The sequence below is a fragment of the Hyperoodon ampullatus genome (assembly GCF_949752795.1).
Source record: "Hyperoodon ampullatus genome assembly, chromosome: 3".
Taxonomy (NCBI): Eukaryota; Metazoa; Chordata; class Mammalia; order Artiodactyla; family Ziphiidae; genus Hyperoodon; species Hyperoodon ampullatus.
In genome coordinates this window covers 125,592,405-125,609,933 of record NC_136916.1, presented here as the reverse complement: position 1 = coordinate 125,609,933, position 17,529 = coordinate 125,592,405, and the positions used below count along the sequence as shown (strand labels likewise).

Genomic DNA, 17,529 nt, shown 5'->3' with positions numbered 1-17,529 from the left:
TAATTAGTGCTGCTTGATAAATCAGGTATGATGAGAATTGGATTTAGCTACATAGACTTGAAAAGCAGTTTCAGTAGTGTGGTAGTTAGTATTGGAAGCCAGATCATAGTTGAGAGGTGAAGAGTGAATGAGACAGTAAAGACAACCTAGATGGACAACACAAGAAATTTGGTAATGATAGGGAACAGAAGAATGCATAGTCATAGAAGACAGTGTGAAGATAAGGGAACATGTATGTTTAGTTGCTTTCTTGTTTGTAAGGTGACTCATGCCAGGGTATAATGGTATGTTCTTGGAAATGATCTAATAGAAAGAAAGGAAGATATGATTGATGAAAGAGGGAAGGATAACATAGAAACACGCCATGTTCAGTGTTCCATTCTCTTGTGTACCCCCAACTTTATAACATTTGGAATTCATTTTCAAATCTACCTTCTCTTCCTAAGGCATCTTTGTGCCACTGTACTCTTCCTTTCTCGATTTCCTAAATTTTCCTTCTCTATCTTATTTTCAGGCAGAGAAGGTTTTCTTATTCTTCAGACTTCTTGGTTTTGGCTGCTTGCTTTCTAGCAATAGTGTATTCCTCAGTGATCTTTTCATTCCAAAGTTCTACTTTTCCTTTTTGCACAGGGACTCCCAAATCTGTGCCTCTGGTCTTGAATTCTTGTACTTAGGTTTGTTTTTCCCTTTGCCTGCTGGACATCTCTACATAAATCTCACCTACAGCTAACTTAATATATCAAAAACCAAACTTATTTTCCCCTGCCTGTCCACTTTGCCTGACATTCCTGTTTCTGAATATGTAATTCTTCTAGTCAACTAGGTTTAAACTCTTTATTATTATTGATTTTTAATCTAATTTTTTAAATCTAATTTTTTAAAAAATTAAGAAGCTGCCAGCTATACTTAGGCAATATTGTGGGTTCAATTCTGGACTACTGGAAGAAGGTGAATATCTCAACAAAGAAAGTCACATTAATTTTTTTGGTTTCCTGGCGCATATGAAAATTATGTTTACACTATACTGTAGTCTCTTAAGTGTGCAATAGCATTATGTCAAAAACACCAGTGTATATACCTTAGTTAAAAAATAATTTATTGCTTAAAAATGCTAATCATTTGAGCCCTCAGCAAGTTGTAATCCTTTTGCTGTTGGAGGGTCTTGCCTTGATAGCATTTCACCCACAGTAGAACTTCTTTCAAAATTGGAGTCAGTCCTCAAACCCTGCTGCTGCTTTATCAACTAAGTTTATGTAATATTCTAAATCCTTTTTTGTCATTTCAACAGTCTTCACAGCATCTTCACCAGGAGTAGATTTCATCTCATGAAATCACTTTCTTTGCTCATCCATAAGAAGCAGTTCCTCATAAGTTCAAGTTTTATCATGAGATTGTAGCAATTCAGCCACATCTTTAGACTCCACTTCTAATTCTAGTTCTCTCACTATTTCCACTACATCTGCAGTGACTTCATCCACTGAAGTCTTTAACTCCTCCAAGTCATTCATGAGGGTTGGAATCAACTTCCTTCCAAACTCCTGTGAATGTTGATATTTTAATAGACCTCTTCCCATGAATCACGAATATTCTTAATGGCATCTTAATGGTGAATCCTTTCCAGAAGGTTTTCAATTTACTTTGATCCATCAGAGGAATCACTATCTATGGCATCTGTAGCCTTAGGAAATATATTTCTTAAATAATAAGACTTGAAAATCAAAATTACTACTTGATTCATAAGCTGCAGAATGGATGTTATGTTAGCAGGCTGAAAACAACATAAATCTTGTACATCTCCATCAGAGCTCTTGGGTGACCAGGTACACTGTAAATGAGCAGTAATATTTTGAAAAGAATCTTTCTGAACAGTAGCTCTACACAGTGGGCTTAAAATGATTCAGTAAACCTTGTTGTAAATAGATGTGCTGACCTCCAGGCTTTGTTCCATTTATAGAGCACAGGTAGAGGAGATTTAGCATAATCTACCTAAGGACCCTAGAGTTTTCAGAATGGTAAATAAGCATTGGCTTCAACTTCAAGTCCCCTGCTACATGAGCCTGTATCAAGAGAGTCAGCCTGTCATTTGACTTTTCCTCCTTAGCTATAAAAGTCATAGATGGCATCTTCTTTCAATAGAAGACTGTTTTGTCTGCATTGAAAATCTGTTGTGTAGTGTAGCCACCTTCATTGATGACCTTAGCTAGAGCTTCTGAATAACTTGCTGCAGCTTTTACATTAGCACTTGCTGCTTCACTTTGTACTTTTATGGAGACACTTCTTTCATTAAACCTCATGAGCCAACCTCTGCTAAGCTTCAGACTTTTCATCTGCAGCTTCCTCACCTCTCTCACCCTTCATAGAATTAAAGAAAATTAGGACCTTGCTCTAGATTAGACTTTAGCTTAAAAGAATCTTGTGACTGGTTTGATCTTCTATCCAGATCGCTAAACTTTCTCCATATCAGCAATAAGGCTATTTGTTATCATTTGTGTGTTCACTAGAGTAGCACTTTTAATTTCCTTCAAGTACTTTTTCCTTTGCATTCACAACTTTGCTGACTGTTTGGCACAAGAGGCCTAGCTTTCAGCCTGTGTCAGCTCTTGACATGCCTTCCTCATTAAGTTTCATCATTTCTAGCTTTTGATTTAGAGTGAGAGACTTGCAACTCTTCCTTTCACTTGAACATTTAGAGGCCATTGTAGGCTTATTAATTGGCCCAATTTCAACACTCTTGCGTCCTCGGAGAATAAGGAGGCTCAAGGAGAGAGAGAGATGGGAATGGCGGGTGAGTGGAGCAGTCAGAACACACACAACATTTATCAATTAAATTCACTGTCTTATATTCGCGCAGTTCATGGCACCCCAAACAATACAAGAGTAGCATCACAGATCACATAACAAATATAATAATAATGAAAAAGTGTGTGACAGAGTCATGAAGTGAGCAAACGCTGTTGGAAATATGGCACCAATAGTCTTTCTTGACACAGGGTTGCCACAAACCTTCAGTTTGTAAAAAACACAGTAAAGCAAAGGGCAATAAAACGAGATATGCCTGTACAGCCTTTTTCTTAACATACTCTTTTTTTCAGACCTTTAATGCCTTTTGCCTGAACTGTGGAAGTAGCCTTGTGTTTGTATTTTATTCTGTTCATCTGAGTAATCTGTTTTCTACAACTCCAGATTAGTCTTAATATATAGTTGTGGTTCTGACACATCAAAAACCTTCACTTGCATTCTTGCTCAAATTCAAATTATATAAAGATTTCTTCTGCCTTGCATTGAGAGTAATAGTTGACCTCAGTTTTCCTTTCCAGCTTATCCCCCATTATTTCCTTTAATAAAGGTTGTCAACCTTTGCTGTATGTTCAGATCATGCAAGGAAATTTTTAAGTGCCTAGACTACAGAAATGCCAGTTCCCAGTAAGATGAGTAAGCACACTCCACTCTGTTTCTTCTATGCAGCTGTAACACCTGGACAGAATTCTTGGAACAGCTTTTTGTTGACTCAGGAAGATAAATAATAACAAGTTGATAGGGGGAGACTAGAATTTTAAGAACCACCAAACTGGAAGTGAATTTCCAGTTTTTCCTCTAGATATTCCCCCAAGCTAAACTCAAAGCCACCTAAAACCAGGAAGGTGGGGGGGCATTGATGCAAGACAAAGAGAGTTCAAAGAGAAGCCCTTCAGTTATGGCTTGAACAGGAAGGGGGATTACTAACACTCAGAAACAGTAGAGGAAATCTCTCAGTTGTTTCTTTTTCTTATCTCCTTTCTCTTATAACACAGTACCCATACAATCCAGCAGGAGCAAGCATCACAGCATCAGTTGGGGCCCACACATACCTAAAACTCTGAAAGTGCGGAACCTTCCTCTCCAGTTCGAGTAGAGGTCTCAAAAGGGTGGGGCAAACCATTTTGCAATTTTCTGTTTCTGTCCTCTGCTTGGCCCTGGAGAAAGATACAATTGTATAAAGTGTGCAGCAGAGCTGGGTAACTAAAACCGCAAGTTTCTGCCAGAGAATCAAAAATGGGAACCCTAGGGAACCAAAGATTGCAGAGAGGGAGGACCTAGAGAAAGCAACCCTATAAAGTTGTTTATGAACTTTTAAGCTCACCCTTGAGTTGCCCATTTGTGGATCTGACCCTAAACAGCATACCCAAGACTGAGAACTGAACTAAATGGTAGACCACCACGTAGTTTCCAGGCCAGCCACCCAGTGTCCAACATGCAGTATATCCTAATAGCACTGCAAAGCTTTAAAAATGGAACTGACACTGAAACTGCAACCACAGAAGACTGACTGGAATTTATAGCTCAGGTTACAGCCAGGTTGGTTGCCTGCTAAAACAAAAATATTAATATTCTCTATAAAATATATATAAGACCCAGAGTTTTGTCATTCAAAATGCCTAGGAAATAATCCAAAATTACTTAGCGTACAAAGAACCAGGAAAATTTCAACTCTTATGGAAAAAATAATCAACAGATGCGAATGCTGGGATTGACACAGATGTTGGAATTATCTGACAAGATTCTGAAGCAGGTATATAAAAATGCTTCAGGAACTAAAAGCAAACATGCTTGAACAGAAATTTATAATGTCTCAGCAAGAAATAGAAAATGTAAATAAGGATCAAATGGAAATTTTAGAACTGAAAAATAAGATAATCAAAATTAAAAACTCATTGGATAGGCTCAACAGCAGAATGAGATGAGATGAGAGAGGAAAGAGGCAGTCAGTATCAGGAATGGAGGAATAGGAAGACAGATGGCAACTCTGGGTAAATACAGTAGACTTCTCTTGAGTTCTTGCAAATTCAATAGATAGCTGGAGTGGTTATACTAATACGAATCAAAGATTTAGTATGAAGAAAATATCGAGGATAAAGAAGGACATTACAAAACGATAGAAGTGCCATTTCACCAGGAAGACTTAACGATCCTAAATGTGTATGCACCTGAGAACAAAACCTCAAAATACATGAATCAAAATCTGACAGAACTAAAAGGAAAATACTGAACTGAAAAGAGTCAAATCCACAATTATAGTTGGAGACTTCAGTGTTCTTCTCTTGGTAATTGATGGCAGTAGTAGACAGATAATTAGGGTATACAAGAACTGAACAACACCATCAACCAGCTGTGCTAGCTGACATTTTGGAATAGTGTGCCCAACAGGGAAAAAACACATTATTTCTAAGGATAGGTGGATCATTCACTAAGAACATTTACTAGGTCATAAAACAAATCTTAACGAATTGAATATAACAAGTTATATAAAGGGTGTTCTCTGGCCATAATTGAATTAAACTACAAGTCAGTAAAAGAAAACAAAAAAATTCCAAGTGGTTGAAAAATAAATAACACACCTATAAATAATCCATGGGTCAAAGAGGAAGTCTCAAGGGAAAACATTCTGAACTGAACAACAAAGAAAATATATCAAAATTTGCAGTGTGAGCCCAGAAGTTCATAAACAATGTTACAGTTTGGTTTTACGTAGCTCATTTCTCTGCCTGATTTTCATGATACTTTTTTCATAAGTGAAGTTGTGGTATGATCTTATAGTGAGTGGACTACTGAGTAATAAAAAGGAAGAACTATTGATACTTGTAACCACTTGAATGAATTTCAGAGGTATTATGCTGAGTGAAAAGTGCCAGCCCAAAAGGTTACATACTATATGATTCCATTTATGTTATGTTCTGGAGAAGACAAAACTAAAAAGAAAGAAAATGGATCAGGGATTTCCAGTGGTTATAGTGGTAGACCACAGAGGGGTAGCACTGGGAGTTTTTTTCAGTCTGATGGAACTGTTCCATCTGTTCTGTTATATATCTGTTAAGATTCATAGAACCATACCCAAAAAGACAATTTTACTTAAAATGTTTAAAAAGTGCCTAGACTGCATACTATTAAAATATTCAGATATGGCAGGTTTGGGTTTGGGTTATGCTTCTCTAGTTTTTTACAGCTTTGACCTTCAGCTATTTCTTTGAAATTTACTGTACTATAAATATGACCTATTTATCATCCCCTAACCATATGTAGTTCTTTCTTGTCTTCATTTCTTTGCCAATATTGTGGCCTCATTTTCACCTGTAATATTTTTATCCATCCTTCAAATTTTATCTCACATGTCACCTCCTCCCTGTAACATTTCCTTGTTATCACCTATTCCTACTTTCCACTCAGTTAGATATAATGCCTCTTTCTTACAAACAACATAAAGCAATTCTAATGCTGACTTCAAAGCAAAATAATCACATGAGGAGCTTTTGGAAAATGCAAAGGATTGCCGCCCCAGACCTACTGTATTGAAATCTTCAGGGATAGAGTCTATGAATCTGTTTGCTTATTTTACTTGCTTGCTTGCATTTTGCTATAAGCTCCTTAAGTGATTCTTGGTTGCAGCCCACTGTTTTGTACCCCCCATCATGCTTATAACCTAGTAGGGTAGACAGATACTTAGCAAATAATCCCTGTAAGAAGTTTATGACAGTGTTTATCAGGGAAATCTGACTTAGTTTAGGCAGATACTAGAACTAAGATTTGAAGATTAAATAAGTATTTAAGCCAAAGATTCATGATAATTATGTTTTAAATTAAGACAGTGTATGTAAAAGTAGAAAGTAAGAGAGCATATTTAAAAATACTTAAGGCCAAAATGACTGGCATACAGAAAGTGAGGGAAGAGCTGTAGAGGATGAGAATAGACAGGCAAGGAAGAACATAGGTCATATTTCAGTTTTTATGCTTAAAAATGATGAAGTGATTTTTAAGTAGGACTGGAGTGATATGATTACATTTGCCTTTTTAAATTATCTGGGATTAACTAGAGGAGATGTGTTCATTACAGACTAATTTCTTATTAAGTGCATTAAGTATTTTTATTATGACAAAATAGTCCTTTTAGGCAATCCTAGACTTGAATGTTAGCTATGTACACAGATAGGGAAGCTTGAGCCCCCTCCCTATAGTTCTCCACTTTAGAACACATGTGGAATGATTAGTTATGCAAGAGTAGAACATTTTTTAAGTGTTCAATGCCCATAAGTATTTGTTCTCCTTTTATGCATCGAGTGAGTGGTATTCTGTAGTTAGATCATATCTGTTCACAAAAGTTGATTCTTAAGTTTTCAGGAATTTTACAAATTAAATGTTTCAGAATCATTATTAAAAATTAAATTATATAAACTAAAGGTTAAATAAATTTATTAGAAACAAACTAAAACTCTATGAACTTATCACTTCCTGATTATTTTACTATATTTTATTATCTGTGCCCTTGAGGTTCTTTACATCTGTCATATCTGTATAGTGGAAATTCTATATAATTGTGTGCTGTTGCACATTTCTTACTCCATGTTGGTAACTTGAAATCAGCCACAATAGGAGTATTTACAATACGGAAATTGACAAACACTACAAATTGGGGCTTTTTAACCCTAGAGAACTAGTTGTTAAAAATTTACCAGCATAACACTGCATAGGTTAATTGGTGTAGTGTAGTCTGAAGTCAGGCCATCTGTAGATCTTTTCTGGCAGAACTATCAGCCTAACCACAATATATAAAATCTCTTGGAGGGGGAGGGCAGTAATATGTATACCAGGTTCTAAATACAGTAAGTCCCCTACATCCGAACCTTCAAGTTGTGAACTTTCAAAGATGCGAACATGTGTTCACATGTCCAGTCACATAAGTTACTTCACATGTCTGGTGTATACTGTCACGTGTGTGCATCCTTTACAAGTTGTGCTTTTGTGTGCTTTACTGTATAATACTGTATCGAGTACAGTAGTACAGTATGTTTATTTCAAGCCCAGGATGTCCGGAAGCAAATGTAAAAGCAGTGGTGATGTAGCTGGTACTACTGTACTTTTCAAGGTACTTTAGTGTAAGAGTAAAAATGTTTTCTTTATTTTCTGTGTTTGTTTTTTATGTATTATTTGTGTGAAAAGTAATATAAGCGTATTACAGTATAGTACTATATAGCCAATTGTGTTAGTTGGATACCTAGGCTAACTTTGTTGGACTTACCAACAAATTGGACTTAAAAATGCAATCTCGGAACGAAATTCATTCATATGTAGGGGACTTACTGTAATCATTTGCAATGAGATTTTAGAATGTAACTCATTTGTTAAATTGGGGAACTACCTTATATTGACTTAGTTTTTTTCTATTTCAATTTTCATTTCCCTTAAGTATTATATCTAAAATATTGTGTTCTATAAATTATAATAGAATGAAAGCAAGCGTAACACTTTTTAATAAGAGTTTGTAACATGGAATATATAGAAACTAGGAGCTTGTCTTCCAATATAGTTAGCACCAGTAAGATTTGTGCAGCAGTGTACAAAAGTTAGTCATGCTAGAGTCCCCCCAAAGATCTAATCACTGATTAGTTGGACTTAGGAAAAAAATATTGAAAGATTGGGCATGGTTTTTCAGGTTTAATAGACTACAACAAAATAGAAGGTATCTATTAGATATGTACACTTACATCTTTGTGTTTTAAGCATTAGAGTAGGTTATTAAGTGGAGACAATACTGTCTTCTTCCTAAATAGTTATCTAGAATGATTTTGATAAAATTCCTTCAGCTCAGTAATTCTCCTTGATTTAGTGGTATGCCTTCAGAAGACTATTTTTTTATTGAGTTGAATTTCTTGTTCTTTAACTGTTTTTTGGTCTTCCATAGTGCTTTTGCATCTCTTCCAAAGCACAAACCTGGTTTCTGGTCAGAGGTGGCTATGGCTGTAGGTTCTCGATCTGCTGATGAATGCCAGAGGAAATACATGGAAGATCCCCGAGGAAAAAGATCTCAGAAACATGTCACAAAGAAAAAGCCAGTCGACCCCAAAGGTAACCTTTGTAGGAAATAGTTTTTTCCTAGTTCTCAGTATCGATTTCTTTTTTTGAATTTTATTTTATTTATTTTTTTATACAGCAGGTTCTTATTTGTCATCCATTTTATACACATCAGTGAATACATGTCAATCCCAATCGCCCAATTCATCACACCACCACCACCACCCGCCACTGCTTTCCCCCCTTGGTGTCCATACGTTTGTTCTCTACATCTGTGTCTCAATTTCTGCCCTGCAAACTGGTTCATCTGTACCATTTTTCTAGGTTCCACATATATGTGTTAATATGTGATATTTGTTTTTCTCTTTCTGACTTACTTCACTCTGTTTGACAGTCTCTAGATTCATCCACGTCTCTACAAATGACCCAATTTTGTTCCCTTTTATGGCTGAGTAATATTCCATTGTATATATGTACCACATCTTCTTTAATCATTCGTCTGTCGAGGGTCATTTAGGTTGCTTCCATGACCTGGCTATTGTAAATAGTGCTGCAGTGAACATTGGGGTGCATGTGTCTTTTTGAATTATGGTTTCCTCTGGGTATATGCCCAGTAGTGGGATTGCTGGGTCATGTGGTAATTCTATTTTTAGTTTTTTAAGGAACCTCCATACTGTTCTCCATAGTGGCTCTGTCAATTTACATTCCCACCAACAGTGCAAGAGGGTTCCCTTTTCTCCACACCCTTTCCAGCATTTGTTTGTAGATTTTCTGATGATGCCCATTCTAACTGGTGTGAGGTATAACTCATTGTAGTTTTGATTTGCATTTCTCTAATAATTAGTGATGTTGAGCAGCTTTTCATGTGCTTCTTGGCCATCTGTATGTCTTTGGAGAAATGTTTATTTAGGTCTTCTGCCCATGTTTGGATTGGGTTGTTTGTTTCTTTAATATTGAGATGCATGAGCTGTTTATATATTTTGGTGATTAATCCTTTGTCCGTTGATTCATTTGCAAATATATTTCCCATTCTTAGGGTTCTATTTTCATCTTGTTTGTAGTTTCCTTTACTTTGCAAAAGCTTTTGTTTCATTAGGTCCCATTTGTTTATTTTTGTTTTTATTTCCATTATTCTAGGAGGTGGATCAAAAAAGATCTTGCTGTGATTTATGTCAAAGAGTGTTCTTCCTATGTGTTCCTCTAAGAGATTTATACTGTCTAGTCTTACATTTAGGTCTCTAATCTATTTTGAGTTTATTTTTGTGTATGGTGTTAGGGAGTGTTCTAATTTCATTCTTTTGCATGTAGCTGTCCAGTTTTCCCAGCACCACTTATTGAAGAGGCTGTCTTTTCTCCATTGTATATCCTTTGCCTCCTTTCTCATAGATTAGTTGACCATAGGTGCATGGGTTTATCTCTGTGCTTTCTATCCTGTTCCATTGATCTATATTTCTGTGTTTGTACCCCTACCATATTGTCTTGATTACTGTAGCTTTGTAGTGTAGTCTGAAGTCAGGGAGTCTGATTCCTCCAGCTCCGTTTTTTTCCCTCAAGACTGCTTTGGCTATTGGCGGTCTTTTGTGCCTCCATACAAATTTTAAGATTTTTTGTTGTAGTTCTATGAAAAATGTCATTGGTAATTTGATAGGCATTGCACTGAATCTGTAGATTGCTTTGGGTAGTATAGCCATTTTCACAATATTGATTCTTCCAATCCAAAAACATGGTATATCTCTCCATCTGTTTGTATCATCTTTAATTTCTTTCATCAGTGTCTTATACTTTTCTGCATACAGGTCTTTTTTCTCCCTAACTAGGTTCATTCCTCAGTATTTTATTCTTTTTGTTGCAGTGGTAAATGGGAGTGTTACCTTAATTGCTCTTTCAGATTTTTCATCATTAATGTATGGGGATGCAAGGGATTTCTGTGTATTAATTTTGTATCCTGCAACTTTACCAAATTCATTGATTAGCTCTAGTAGTTTTCAGGTGGCATCTTTAGGATTATGTATGTATGGTATCATGTATAGTATCAAACAGTGACAGTTTTACTTCCTTTCCAATTTGTATTCCTTTTATTTCTTTTTGTTCTCTGAATGCTGTGGCTAGGACTTCCAAAACTATGTTGAATAATAGTGGCGAGAGTGGACATCCTTGTCTTTTTCCTGATCTTAGAGGAAATGCTTTCAGTTTTTCACCATTGAGAATGATGTTTGCTGTGGGTTTGTCATATATGGCCTTTATTATGTTGAGGTAGGTTCCCTCTATGCCCACTTTCTGGAGAGTTTTTATCACAAATGGGTGTTGGATTTTGTCAAAAGCTTTTTTTCTGCATCTATTGAGATGATCATATGGTTTTTATTCTTCAATTTGTTAATATGGTATATCACATTGATTTGCATATATTGAAGAATCCTCACATCCCTGGGATAAATCCCACTTCATCATGGTGTATGATCCTTTTAATGTGTTGTTGGATTCTGTTTGCTAGTGTTTTGTTGAGGACTTTTGCATTTATATTCATCGGTGATATTGGTCTGTAATTTTCTTATTTTGTACTATCTTTGTCTGGTTTTGGTATCAGGGTGATGGTGGCCTCATAGAATGAGTTTGGGGGTGTTCCTCCCTCTGCAATTTTTTGGAAGAGTTTGAGAAGGATGGGTGTTAGCTCTTCTCTAAATGTTTGATAGAATTCACCTGTGAAGCCATCTGGTCCTGGACTTTTGTTTGTTGGAAGATTTTTAATCACAGTTTCAAATTTCATTACTTGTGATTGGTCTGTTCCTATTTTCTGTTTCTTCCTGGTTTAGTTTTAGAAGGTTATACCTTTCTAAGAATTTGTTGTAACTTCTTTTTCATTTCCAATTTTATTGATGTGAGTCCTCTCCTTTTTCTTGACGAGTCTGGCTAATGGTTTATCAATTTTGTTTATCTTCTCAAAGAACCAGCTTTTAGTTTTATTGATCTTTGTTGTTTTCTTCGTTTCTATTTCATTTATTTCTGCTCTGATCTTTATGATTTCTTTCCTTCTGCTAACTTTGGGTTTTGTTTGTTCTTCTTTCTCTAGTTGCTTTAGGTGTAAGGTTAGATTGTTTATTTGAGATTTTTCTTGTTTCTTCAGATAGGCTTGTATAGCTATAAACTTCCCTCTTAGAACTGCTTTGCTGCTTCCCATAGGTTTTGGATCATCGTGTTTTCATTATCATTTGTCTCTAGGTATTTTTTGATTTCCTCTTTGATTTCTTCAGTGATCTCTTCGTTATTTAGTAACGTATTGTTTAGCCTATATGTGTTTGTGTTTTTTACATTATTTTCCCTGTAAGTGATTTCTAATCTCGTAGCATTGTGGTCAGAAAAGATGCTTGATATGAGTTCAATTTTCTTAAATTTACTGAGGCTTGATTTGGAACCCAAAATGTGATCTATCCTGGAGAATGTTCCGTGCGCACTTGAGAAGAAAGTATAACCTGTTTTTGGATGGAATGTCCTATAAATATCAATTAAATCTGTCTGGTCTATTGTGTTTTAAAGTTTGTATTTCCTTATTAATTTTCTGTTTGGATGATCTGTCCGTTGGTGTAAGTGAGATGTTAACGTCCCCCACTATTATTGTGTTACTCTTGATTTCCTCTTTGAAAGCTGTTACCTGTTGCCTTATGTATTGAGGTGCTCCTGTGTTGGGTGCGTATGTATTTATAATTATTATATCTTTTTTTTGGATTGATCCCTTGATCATTATGTAGTGTACTTCCTTGTCTCTTGTAACATTCTTTATTTTAAAGTCTGTTTTATCTGATATAAGTATTGCTACTCCAGCTTTCTTTTGATTTCCATTTGCATGGAATATCTTTTTCCATCTCCTCACTTTCAGTCTGAATGTGTCCCTTGGTCTGAAGTGGGTCTCTTGTAGACAGCATATATATGGGTCTTGTTTTTGTATCCATTCAGCAAGCCTGTGTCTTTTGGTTGGAGCATTTAATCCATTCACGTTTAAGGTAATTATTGATATGTATGTTCCTTTTACCATTTTCTTAATTGTTTTGGGTTTGTTTTTGTAGGTCCTTTTCTTCTCTTGTGTTTCCCACTTAGAGAAGTTCCTTTAGCATTTGTTGTAGAGCTGGTCTGGTGGTGCTGAATTCTCTTAGCTTTTACTTGTCTGTGAAGCTTTTGATTTCTCCATCAAATCTGAATGAGATCCTTGCCAGGTAGAGTAATCTTGGTTGTAGGTTCTTCCCTTTCATCACTTTAAGTATATCATGCCACTCCCTTCTGGCTTGTAGAGTTTCTGCTGAGAAATCAGCTGTTAACCTTATGGGAGTTCCCTTGTATGTTATTTGTAGTTTTTCCCTTGGCTGCATTCAATTCTTCTTTGTCTTTAATTTTTGCCAATTTGATTACTGTGTGTCTTGGCGTGTTTCTCCTTGGGTTTATCCTATATGGGACTCTCTGCCCTTCCTGGACTTGGGTGGCTATTTCCTTTCCCATGTTAGGGAAGTTTTTGATTATAATCTCAAGTATTTTCTCGGGTCCTTTCTCTCTTCTTCTTCTGGGACCCCTATAGTGCAAATGTTGTTGCATTTAATGTTGTCCCAGAGGTCTTTTAGGCTGTCTTCATTTTTCCTCATTCTTTTTTCTTTATTCTGTTCCACAGCAGTGAATTCCACCATTCTGTCTGCCAGGTCACTTATCCGTTCTTCTGCCTCAGTTATTCTGCTATTGATTCCTTGTAGTGTATTTTTCATTTCAGTTATTGTGTTGTTCATCTCTGTTTGTTTGTTTTGTAATGCTTCTAGATCTTTGTTAAACATTTCTTGCATCTTCTACATCTTTGCCTCCATTCTTTTTCCGAGGTCCTGGATCATCTTCACTATCATATTTCTGAATTCTTTTTCTGGAAGGTTGCCTATCTCCACTTCATTTAGTTGTTTTTCTAATGTTTTATCTTATTCCTTCTTCTAGTATATAACCCTCTGCCTTTTCATCTTGTCTATCTGTGAATGTAGTTTTTGTTCCACAGGCTGCAGAATTGTAGTTCTTCTTGCTTCTCCTGTCTGCCCTCTGGCGGATGAGGCTATCTAAAAGGCTTGTGCAAGTTTCCTGATCAGTATCAATTTCTGATCACTCATTAGATGTATTTTCTATTTATCCATGTGTTTTATTATAGGTATTTTTTGTTGTTTTTAAAATTTTAAAGCTAGGAAGAACTCCAAGGATCATCTGTTTAATTTTTCAGTCTGACCTAGCTACTTACATCAATAGTAGCCTTAGCAGCCTTGTGCTTTGAGTTTGTTCTAGGAAATCTGCAGTTGGATCCGGAGATTTCAATAACTGGATTATTGTTCTAAGGGTCTAAGTTTATTTGAGGCCACTTGGGTAGGGCCCCCTAATAATTCATAATAAAACTCAGAATAAATTTAGTTTTTATAGTCCCCAGGAGTACACACTCCTGGCCAGAGTTTCTGCCAGAGAAGTCCTATAACAGGCTTTAGGGAATATTCAGTATACCTGTCCTAATTCAATAAGGTTTATATTTTAGCAAAATCAATAAGTTAGGTAGTCAGTGAGAAGTGTGAGAGGCAACCTTTCTCACAGGTAAAGAACCTTTTCAACCTCACACTACCTAATCCTAATGTAATTTCTTCCTGAGTAGTCTTGTAATCTAATCACATTGCGCAGATCCCAGTGTAGAAAGAATCATTTGTTATATCAGAGGCTTGGAAATATTAACAACAGAGACTGAGTTTATTTAATGTGAATACATAATTCAGAATTTACAAAGGCTGTTCACTTTATAGAGCAGTTAGTATAAATGACTAAATCCTTATCAAAATGTTTTTCTGACTCTTAAGGCAAGATCAGTGATTCTGATAAGAAGCAAACTATTAAGATAACTGCCAAAGTGGGAACTCTTAAAAGGAAGCAGCAGATGAGGGATTTTCTGGAACAGTTGCCAAAAGATGACCATGATGATTTTTTCAGTACACCTTTGCAGCATCATAGAGTACTGGTAAGCATCTTAAATGTATGAAATCATTGTTTTCTTTATACTGACTTTTGTATCTTTCATTTTATGTATGGTTAGTGTTCATCCCTAATATTTAGGCCAAGGATTGATAGCCCTCACTGATATGCCAAAGTATAGTATAGTAAAGTATAGTATAGTATAAGAAGCAGTCTGATGCCATTCTCATCAGTGGCTAGAGTCTCCCCTTCAGTGGGGTTCAGAAGTAATGGTTGTAGAACCAAATAGAAAACCCAGAGATAGACCAAACATATATATTTAAAATTCATATGCAGTGAGGCAAACTTAAAAAGGGGGGGGTGATAAGAAAAGATTATTACCTACTGCATAGTAAATTGGGAGGAGGGATTAAGTGACAGCATGAGATTGACAGATTTGAATGTATACAAGAATTTTTGTAGTATGAAAAATCACAAAACTAAAAACTTCAGTGACTGGGATAAAATATTTGCAACAGATAAAGACAATAATATGGATAATATGAAAAACTCATTCAGATGTTACTGGAATAATAAAAAGTATCAATCTCAGGAAAAAAGCAGGCAAGAAGAAATTCAAAAGGCTGAATGAACACTTAGGGGCATTTTAACTAGCTATCAAAGGAAAACAAAGTAAATTATAAATATACCTTCTAAATTACAGAATCTTTTAAAAAAATAAGTTAAAATATTCACTAATAAAAAGCAGTAGGCATGTTGATATAGTCATATGTCAGTGTATACATAATTGAATCTTACCTTTTGGAAAGCATTATGGCAATATATGAGAGCCATAAAGATTATATCTATTCATGGGAGTTTATCCTAAGAAATTCAAAAGAAGGCAAAAATCTTCACAAAGGTACTCCTTGTACATTTATCTTCACAGCAAAAAAGCTGGAAACAATCTATATACCCAGTAAGGAGGTACTTCATAAACACAGTTAAATATAGTGCAAATATTAAGTGCAAATCTGAGACTTTCTAGACTCTAAATATAAAACGTTAAGAATATTAAGATTAAAGTAATGCAAAAATGGATGGATATAGACAACTGGACTATTAAGCATAAAAACTGAGATTTGTTTAGTGAGCTACACTTAAGGGTAATTTTTTTCTTCTGCCCATTTCACAATGTTGTTAAATCATCTCCAATTTTAAAAGGCTACACAGTGATTTAAGAATTTAGTAATAACATCATTATCTGGGCTCTCTTTTTGCCTGCACAGGTTATGAAGGGAGGTATTTTAAGGGAGCCATCTGAGACTCTTACTATGTTCTCTGCACAAAAACCATGGTCCTTTAGGCATTGTACCCTTTATATTATTCCCCCATCATTTCAGGTTCTATGTATGTTTTGGCCTAAATGCAACAGTAGCAACATTTTAAAAGCAATAGAAATAGCAGTGAATTAGTTCATTTTCTGTGGCAGAAGTCCACTTTTTCTAAGGTTTTAATATAAAGGTAAGTAAAATCTTAATTAAGGATTGAATTGCTTGATTGAATTAGTTACTCAGTTGTGAAATTATAAGACAGAAAACAACTTATCATCCCCCCAAAAAAACAATTCGTGATAATGAGGAATTCCGTTTTTAGGAGTGCCTGTCAGTAATATATATTTGCTTTCTAGTTACCAAGTTTCCGGGACAGTCAAGAAGAGGATGATATTCTGCCAAATATGGACAGAAATCCAACAACTCCATCATCGGTTATCTTTCCACTGGCAAAAACTCCTCAGTGTCAGCATGTCAGTCCTGGCATGCTAGCCTCCATAAATAGGTAAGTATTTGTGCATATGATACTGTAATTCTCTGCATCAACTTTTAACATTCCATGAGTTGAAGAGACTAGATGTCAGTAATGAAAGGTGTCATCATTATTTTAAAAAAATCATGCAAGAATAGTTCCTAGAATTCAAGGATGGACAGTTTCCACAAGGAGGGGTGTTATTCAATAGTGTCAGTACACAAGTGACACTTTACATTAGATTCCAAATGGGTCAAAGTTTTGCCTGTAAAGAATTAAACTATAAAATATACCTTAAAAACACCTTAGAGAATTTTTTTATAACCTCAGAAGAACCAGAAGCCACTAACAAAAAGTATGATAAAGTCAACCATATAGAAAATAAAACATTTTACCTGGTACCAACCACCATAAACAATCAAAAGACAAATGACAATCTGAGAAAAGAATCTGTGGAACTCATCACAGGAAAAAGGCTAATTTCCCCGTTATAACACTCCTACAAATAAACAAGAAAAGGAAAGCCATTCTCATGCATTACTAGTGAGAAGATAAATTAGTTCAGTCTCTGCAGGCAGTAATTTGTTGATATCTATCAAAATTATAAATGCATATGCTCTTTGACTTAGCAATCCTACTTTAAGAATTGTGAGTGTACCACTAATTCATTGCAGTATTGTTTATAATGACAAAAGACTGGAAACAAATGTCCATCAATTAGGGGCTAATCAAATAAATTCTGATACATTATGCAGCCATAGAAATTAATGAAGAAATTCTTTATGTACTTATGGTAAAATGTCCAAGGTATATTAAATGCAAAAAGTTAGATGTGGTTAATTATGTGTTACCATTTGTATAAGTCAGGACTGTGTGTGTGTGTATACTTGTGATTGCTTTTATGTGATTAAATATAAAACAATTGCTTTTATGTGATTTAAATATATTGCTTTTATGTGATTA

General features: G+C 35.4%; 1 protein-coding gene across 1 annotated transcript in view; it reads left to right on the top strand.

The window, feature by feature from the left end:
- MIS18BP1 (MIS18 binding protein 1) overlaps window positions 1-17,529 on the top strand; it is a gene marked incomplete at both ends in the record, with an annotated part of 52,888 nt that overhangs the window by 26,141 nt on the left and 9,218 nt on the right. The window contains 3 exons of the mRNA XM_079700503.1: window positions 8,711-8,883; window positions 14,670-14,827; window positions 16,451-16,599. Of these exons, the coding sequence (XP_079556629.1) occupies window positions 8,711-8,883; window positions 14,670-14,827; window positions 16,451-16,599 (480 nt within the window). The remainder of the gene's footprint in view (window positions 1-8,710; window positions 8,884-14,669; window positions 14,828-16,450; window positions 16,600-17,529) is intronic.